The sequence below is a fragment of the Coptis chinensis genome, chromosome 6 (assembly GCF_015680905.1).
Source record: "Coptis chinensis isolate HL-2020 chromosome 6, ASM1568090v1, whole genome shotgun sequence".
NCBI lineage: Eukaryota > Viridiplantae > Streptophyta > Magnoliopsida > Ranunculales > Ranunculaceae > Coptis > Coptis chinensis.
In genome coordinates this window covers 25,365,673-25,374,389 of record NC_141461.1, presented here as the reverse complement: position 1 = coordinate 25,374,389, position 8,717 = coordinate 25,365,673, and the positions used below count along the sequence as shown (strand labels likewise).

The window sequence follows — 8,717 nt, the reverse complement described above, 5'->3', positions numbered from 1 at the left end:
TTCTCAATCCCCTTATTCCTTTAAATATTTAAAGTAATTTTTGTATTTGACATATCTGTAGTAGTACTTCAAAATTGAGCTAGTTAGATGTGATTATGAGAATTTAATATTTGTTGTTGTATTTCGGATCACTGTTTATAAATATTTGATATGATTATACTATTATATATTTTGAAAATATCAAATATATATATATATATATAACTGATTAAATCACCTATTAACCCCATATCGCTCTTCTACGGATTAGTTTTGAAAACCAATTGTAATTGCTTAGGTCCATAACTAGCTAGTTCACTATTGACTTTTATGAAACTCATTCATTTCAATGCAAATCTGACAAATGCGCGACTTAGTTGGAATATTGACTTTTATGACTTCATGCATTTCAATAAAAATGTGAATTATGTGATAAATGTGCAACAGGCAGTCCGTTGGCATACAGTTTGCCTTCACGGTTCCTTGGGTTAGGGAGTAGTGGAGAACAGCGCCAGCTAGAAACAAGAAGCAACCTTTTGCTCCTTAATTTTGTGCTATAAAAGAACCAAAGCCACACATTGCGTCTACAGTAAGACAGTTTCAAGCAGGAGTACACCTGAGCTTTGGTGCCATCATATCACCACTTCTCAACACTTTTCTCATAGACGTACTGATGGCTATGGCTCCAAAATCATGCAGCATCTTTGGACTCAAAAAGCCTCAAACCCATATTTTCAGTCTTCCAAATGAAAAACCCATTCGGTCATTCAAATCCTCAACACAAACGGCTTCTCTAAGTGTTGCTCCTGTGAGCATTTCTGATACATTCACCAAACTGAAACAACAAGGCAAAGTAAGCTTTCCAAAATCCTTTGGATGTACAATCTTTATTGAAAATTAATTTGTATCTTGCCATTTTTCATCTATTTAAAGGATCATATAAAATGATCTCGAACAAAGTGAGTCTTGGGCCAGAGACGCTTAAAGGTACTTCTCAGTCTGTCTGCTTCATCACAAACAAATTTTTATTTTCTCAATTGAACACTAAAACATCCCTATCTCTCTCTCCGTCTTCCCCCACCGTTTTATGGTATTAGGGTAGGGATTGGGTTTGGGTTTGGGTTTGGGTTCGGGTCGGATATGGTTATATCCGAATCCGAATAATTTTACGGAATCCAAATCCGAACCCGATTATATCCGAAATTTAATATTTAAATCCAACTCGAATCCGACCGAATCCAACTAACCCGATCAAGATAACACTACAAATTTAAAAAATATCCAAAAATTATATCCAAATCCGAATTCGACCCAAATACATAAACGGATATGAAAATTGACCCGAATATAATATATTCTGTAATCGGATCGGGTCTACACGACCCGATTCCTGCACGGTATACTATTTTAAATTTTAAATTGATTATGATTTGATTGTTATGGTGAATTGTAAGGTACATAGATGACTACAAATTCCCTGATCCACGTCTTCGGTAAGACTAAGGGGACGTTTTGAAGTCTTGTTGCATGTAAATTAAACTTTCACTGTTTACATACCTTCCAATCGGACTTTATTATTAATTTATGATATGACCATCACTGTTATACTTATATTCAGACTTGGTCTGTCCAAACTAATTGGAGATCGAGATAACGAATATTTTTAATGCTGTTGTAAACTTATTGTGTTCTAATAGTTCTTTTACATATCATTTTCATCTACAAGTAAATTTTTACTAGAGATTGTTAAGAAAACTGCAAAAAGAAAAAGTGGATAATATGGAAATAGGCAATTATGCACCTAGTACAAAATATCTCGATATATTTCGATATTTGGGAATATTCATCCAGATTTTAGAAAAAGATATATAAATATCACGATATATTTAGAGATATATACGACTGTAAATATCGGTGATATTTTGACGATATTTGTGATATTTGTGATATTTTGGGATATTTGGAGATATTTTATATATATAACAATTTTATTTAATATTTACTATTATATTTCAAATAAATATAAATAATGTATCAGGATATATCAAAAAATATCTACAATATCTACGATATTTATCGATATTTTAGATATATCTACGATATTTGCATGTGAAACAATGTCAAATATCTCTAAAGAGAGGGATATATCCACGATACATATCCAGAAATTGAGTATCGATAAATACTCCTATCCTGATATTTTGTACTATGATTATATATACTTCATATCATAGTACAAAATATCACAATATATATCGAAATTTCAACAAAAAATATTTAAATATCACGATATGTTTAGAGATATATAAGATTATAAATATCGGTGATATTTCAACTATATTTATGATATTTGAAGATATTCGGTGATATTTTGTGTAGGTAATAATTTTATTTAATATTTATTATTATATTTCAAATAAATATAAATTATATATTATGATACATCAAAAAATATCCACAATATTTGCATATAAAATAGTGTCAAATATCCCCAAAAATATATATATATATATCCACGATACATATCTTTAAATCAGGAGTCGATATCCTGATATTTTGTATTATGCTTCATACTATTTCATCTACAAAATCGTTTGACTTGTGACTCACAAAAAAATAATGCACCACAAAAAGTCATGGCGGCACATACATATAATAGGTGTTAGGCCCCATCTACTATAGGGTGGTGGTTAGCGAAAAAGAAAAAAGAAAAAAAAAGTGTTGGGCCCCATCAACTAACGTGTATGACTATGACTAGAGGCCTACATAGTGTTAGTCCTTTGCCCATGAAAGCACCTAAACAACCAATATTTTGGACTAGTCATGTTACAGGAACACGCACGGATGGAGGATGGAGGCCCTTCGTGCTTGTTCTCGTACAAATGTATTGTCGCATAACTTTTTTCAAACGCGAAACTTATGTCACTTAATTCATAGTGATGTTACATTTCACTAAGAGTCTCTTTCTCAAATGCAAAGGTGGCGTTCATTCCATACGTCGTGGCTGGCGATCCTGATCTTTCCACAACGGCAGAAGCACTGAAAGTACTAGACAGTTGTGGTTCAGACGTAATTGAATTGGGTATACCATTCTCTGATCCTATTGCTGATGGCCCCGTTATACAGGTTAATATTCGGTTATTGTGTTATTTCTTATGTCCTTTTTACTTTAGCAATATCTGATTCTAAAGTTTTTATTTGGTTATATTTTTTTAGGCTGCCTGTACTCGTGCTCTAGCAAATGGAACCAGTTTGGATTCAATAATGTCCATGCTGAAGAAGGTAGTAGTCTAGCCATATGTGTAGGACTATCATATATAATTCTGATTTATGGGGTAGGATTTGGTGTCTTGTGGATTTCTAAAATCTGAATTCAACTTTGACAAACCAGGTGCTACCGGAAATATCTTGCCCAATTACATTATTCACATACTACAATGTGATACATAAGCGTGGTATTGGAAATTTTATGGCTGCCTTAAATGATGCTGGTGTACACGGTTAGGTTCAACCTTTTTCCTGAGTATAATTGTCTCATTCACATTAATGTATAATAAAATCCAGAATCAGAGTTTTGTATAGTTTATACTTTTATATCTATGAAGTCTGGTGGTGTTTCCTTGGAAAAGAATGGGGACGAGGCAGAGATTTGCCCAAAACTGTGATAAATTTGCTTTCAAAAGCAACAACTGTATTACAAAGTCCTGCTCCAGAGACTCTGGCGATAATAAGAACTTCATTAATTCGATTTCTACTCAAAAATATAATTACACTGAAAAACAAACATAAGCCACCTTCCTTTAATTTTATCTTTCTAGTTCTACGTGATTCTGCCTTGTAACTTCACTACATCCATCCTTCGTTCAGGCCTTGTAGTTCCAGATGTGCGTCTAGAGGAGACTGCATACTTGAGAAAGGAAGCTGCCAAGAACGACATTGAAATGGTAGGTCGTTTATCTCCAATTCTCTATTTTGTTGATTATCTTCCTTAATGTTATTCTTGTTTTAGAAAAAAAATAAGGAACTCTTTACCACATATAATCCCTACTTAAAACTTAAAACTCGGGTATAGGAGCAGTCTGAATTCCTTTTCTTACATATGGTCCAGTGAAATTCATAATTGCAATATGTAATTATTAATTAACAAATAAATTTGCTGCACCAGGTACAGCTGACAACACCCACTACATCAACAGAACGAATGAAACTTATTGTTGAAGCTGCGGAAGGATTTGTATATCTTGTAAGTTGTGGTTCTTAGTTCAATATTTTTTTCTTATCGGTCAAGGGGCCAAATGCTAATATTCAATAGAAAAGAGTGTACGTATAAGTAACAGAGACGAAAAACCACCATAATTTTAAGTGACACTCCCTTGATCATACCTTTATTTGCTTGAGTTAAATAAGGTCCAGACACAGTTGTAAAGGAAAACTAACTGTTTGAGGGTCAACTTGGCATTTGAATATTTGTATCCTTGGTTCTAATCTTGTCATTCTTGATTCCCAGACGGAGTCTCCTTTCAGTGTGTTTAGTTATATACTGTTAACATTTTCCTGTTACATCATCTGAAGCTAATTGCATCAATCAGTTCTTTCAGATCCAGTTCATTATCACAAATTTTTTTCAATTTTCTGTGGTAGCTAGACTGGTAGGGTCAGACCACTTTTGTCATTATTCGTATTATCAAGATCGGTTAGTCATTACTTATATATCTGTAGTGCTAAGGACAGTTTATATCTTAAACAGGTGAGCTCTGTTGGTGTTACTGGCGCTCGAGCATCTGTAAACCCAAGGGTTCAATCACTTCTTCACGAAATTAAAGAGGTTGCTGATTTGTCTTTAGCTATATATATGTTATACTTTTATCCGAAATAATAAAAATTGGATTTAACCTTGTTTATAAATTTCTAATTGTTAGTTAATGCGATGGATAATCCCTAAGACCAATCTAGAATATTAATCATCTAGTTACCACGTACTATAGCTCATCTAGTTAGCACTATCTATTACTCTATTAAGACCTAGCGAAAAAATCATGAATTAGAAACGGTTTTTTGGTGGAGATGTTCCCCACACAACAAAGATCACCCTCACAAAAAAATCAGTTCATTTGAAAATGTATAACACAGTATGGAAACAAGATCCTCCATATATATTTTGCATAGCTAGTGTCTAGAGGTAGTGCGTGCACCTTCTTAGTGGCTAGTGCTAAGCTGCTAATACCAGATGACATAGATGCGTGCTATTATTTCTTCCTTATTGGCTTATTGCCTAATACACAATCCTTTCTTAATTAGGTGACAAGCAAACCAGTAACAGTTGGCTTTGGCATATCAAAACCAGAGCACGTACAACAGGTAAATTAAATTATGCAGCGTTGATGTGTATAAATGCGTAAACACTAGCTAGTTGCTCTGGCAACAATTTCAATTATAATCTTATGTGTTACAGATAGCGCGATGGGGAGCTGACGGGGTGATTGTCGGTAGTGCCCTGGTGAAGCTCCTTGGGGAAGCAAACTCTCCTGTAGAGGGGTTGAAAGAACTAGAAATCTTCACCAAGTCTCTGAAATCTGCTCTCCCTTAACAACAGCTTTCCACGAACGTGGCATAGCCTGTCACTCTTAATGCCATCACATATCATTTAGAAATGTACAGAATAATTAGATTGATATCTTATAGTGTGTAAGAAAATTCTTATATGGTCATGCCATTAGCAACCAACTTGGGAATAACATCTGAATCGGGAAGAATGGGCCTTGAAAAGCTTTTCGGGGAAATACATGGGAATAACACTAAGAGCCGTGGGAATGAACAAACTATGGATTTCAGTCTATCCTAGAGAGGGAACATGAAGATGATCATGTTGACTAACTAGGTGCACCTCTAGCAATAACATTGTTGCTAGTGATAGGATGAAATCTTGGGGCCTACAGGTCGTCGTTTGGGACGTAATTTTTCTTTTAGAAGAGCTTTACGGTATTGGAACTAGTGCTAAGAGGTCTTAGGAGGTATCTAGTCCGCTTGTGCACTGGTTGCATCTTGTAAGTTGTAAGTGAACTTCTCTAACACTTGTACCACATTGTGTAACCAATTGAATAAAATTTACTTATAAAAAAAAAAAATAAATAAATAAATAAATAAAAAAATAAATATATATATATATATATATATATATATATATATATATATATATATATATATATATATATATATATATATATATATATATGGGTTGGCTACCTTGATGTACTTAAAATGACAAATTTCATCTTAATGTAATTTCTCATCCGTCCATTCGATTATACCCGATCCAACGTCCGGATCTTTGCGTTAATTTCACAAAGCAAATATGAGAGGGTACAATAGTCATTTTATTTTTCTTTCACAAATTAGATTAGAAAATTAGGTAAAAACTGACGCCTCTTTCTTCTTCCTCATCCTCTTTCTTCTTCCTCATCCTCTTTCTCTCTCCTCACTATAGGGACACCCACCACCACGTTTTTTCATGAAAACTCTGCTTGGAAACTCAATGGAACCGGTTAACCCACAATCAAATCTTAAGAATCAAAAGGAAAATATAATTAAAACCCAACTCAATCAAGTTTGAAGAACTCATTTGAAAATTGATTACCTCCTGCTCAACAATAGAATCAAACAGATACAAAAACTCACCAAGATTCTCAACTCAACCATATCTTTAATTCCTTCCAATGGTTTACATAAAAAAATGTGTCATAACAATATAAGGTATTTCTTTATCAATGATTCAATGGAAGTCAAAGAATTCACTTCAACAGATAACCGGATAACCCACTTCATATTTATGAGGATAACTCCAAGGTAAATTAAACTCATCTCCAAATTGAAGAATTATACACAAATCAATACCCAACTATGAAGTTTTGTCCAGAGATGACTTTTGTTAGGAGGAAGAAGAATGAGGTCGTGGTTTTTTTGTGGATCTATTTTTTTTTGTGAATAGAAAGTCAAATGACCATTGTACCCTCTCTTATTTGGGGTATGAACATTGTTCATACCCCAATATGAGCTATGAACGAATAAGTTCATATGAACATTCATTGTTCATACCTATTTGGGGTATGAACAATCAATGTTTATACCTTTCACTATATAAGCCGCGGTAATACAACACTATATAACCGAAAGTTTATCACCGATGAGCCCCCATTGAATTTACCTTTTCGATCGAGTCAAAAACCGTGTTCAATCAGTTGAAGTCAACAAAGTCAATCAAAGTCAATCATAATGTTGTTAAAATTGATTAAGATTAGTGGAGTGGTCAATTGGGATTTTTGAACAATTGAACCCGATGAGTTATTTGATTTGAAAAAGCATTCCGTTTTTTTCTTGTAGAAAATTTTTGATAGGGAAAATATTGATTTTTCATATAACAAATTTTGCCAAAAGAAATTATATGGGGAGTACTTTGACTACTTTCCGTCGAGGAAAATGTCTGTTTTCATGAGAAAATTTTCTCGAGCAATCAAATCACGATATTTGTAGACTTAAATCTACAAATTATATCATTGGAGGAAATTTGAAGTGTTACACCACCATGATCAAACCCAACAATAGTAAGAGAGTGGAAATAAATTAGCATTCTTCTAATTCACATTACACACACACATACCCCCATAAATACAATTTACGATTGGGAGGTGTTTATGACGTGCTTGTGAGAATGTTTGCGTGTGCTCGGGGATGAAATCATAAATCCAAGGAAGTAGACGAAATTGAAACCTGTATTAACCACCAAACTTTAACAGAAAAACATCTTTGGCACATCGTATGCTAATTTGGAAAACAAAACAATATATATTCCGATCCACCGGGTTGAGCTTTAGTTGTCTATAAAATGTCACAATTCAGATGATGGGCCGCTCATTCTTGGCTCGAGCAAGTTAATTTGTGCTGTAATATGGGCCGAGTCCTAACATGCTTTGAAATTTGACTTCCGACAAAGTATTAGTGAATTTCGAGCTACTTTCGAGGTTCTACTCATTTCTAGCTCCCTCAAGCTTGTTTCATGTTGCAATTTGAGCCGAGCTTAAATAACTTTTTTTATGGGAATTAAGAAAAAGCAATGTTTGATTAAGAAAATCTAGCCATTTCTTGGTTTGTATTTTGTTACCCGTTTTGTGTAGCTTCAAGTATTTGATCGAGGTGTGTTAGTGTATACATTGAAAGCTTTGTAAACTTAAAGCTTTGTTATCGCAATGTAAAAAATAATTCAATGCTATGCTATTGTTTATATGGGTTCATTCATTATTGTTGTATTTGAATGCCAATTGGATACTGTAAAATGGATTCTTTGTGGACTATGAACAAAGAATGTTCATAGCTCATGACTATGAACAATCAATGTTCATAGTCCAATTGTTCATAGTCACAAAGCCCACAATCTACTCACCGAAAATAACAACTGAAAAGTAAAACCCAAATAGGCACCCGCCCTCTTATAGTGCTTGGGATATAGGCTCACGCCCCTAAACCCAAATAGGACCCTCTTATAGTGTAATGCGGGATATAGGCACACCCCTAAACCTAAATAGGCCCTCTTTATAGTGTTAATGCGGATATAGGTGCATCTTTGACAATATTGCACCAACTCATTTTTTGAATGATATGAACAAAGAATGTTTATAGCTCATGACTATGAACAATCATTGTTCATAGTCCAATTGTGATATGAACAAAGAATGTTCATTGCTCAT

General features: G+C 33.9%; 1 protein-coding gene across 2 annotated transcripts; it reads left to right on the top strand.

Moving 5' to 3' along the window:
- The first annotated feature begins 555 nt into the window (after positions 1 to 555).
- LOC147492309 (tryptophan synthase alpha chain, chloroplastic-like) lies at positions 556 to 5,732 on the top strand. Of its 2 annotated transcripts, none has more exons than XM_086566487.1 (9): positions 556 to 832; positions 2,959 to 3,105; positions 3,196 to 3,261; positions 3,371 to 3,479; positions 3,847 to 3,923; positions 4,145 to 4,222; positions 4,727 to 4,804; positions 5,278 to 5,337; positions 5,432 to 5,732. In XM_086566487.1, exons 1-9 carry the CDS (start codon positions 653 to 655, stop codon positions 5,564 to 5,566), a joined length of 930 nt encoding a protein of 309 aa, XP_086422613.1. In that variant the 5' UTR covers positions 556 to 652; the 3' UTR covers positions 5,567 to 5,732. The 2 variants fall into 2 exon arrangements, with proteins under 2 accessions (XP_086422613.1, XP_086422614.1); XM_086566488.1 differs by lacking the exon at positions 556 to 832 and adding an exon at positions 2,750 to 2,863.
- The last annotated feature ends 2,985 nt before the right edge of the window (positions 5,733 to 8,717 follow it).

Coding starts and splice junctions, on each gene's coding strand:
- LOC147492309 (XM_086566487.1), top strand. CDS start 653: ATGGCTATGGCTCCAAAATCATGCAGCATCTTTGGACTCAAAAAGCCT. Junction 3,106..3,195: donor CTGATGGCCCCGTTATACAG/GTTAATATTCGG, acceptor ATATTTTTTTAG/GCTGCCTGTACTCGTGCTCT. Junction 5,338..5,431: donor AACCAGAGCACGTACAACAG/GTAAATTAAATT, acceptor TATGTGTTACAG/ATAGCGCGATGGGGAGCTGA.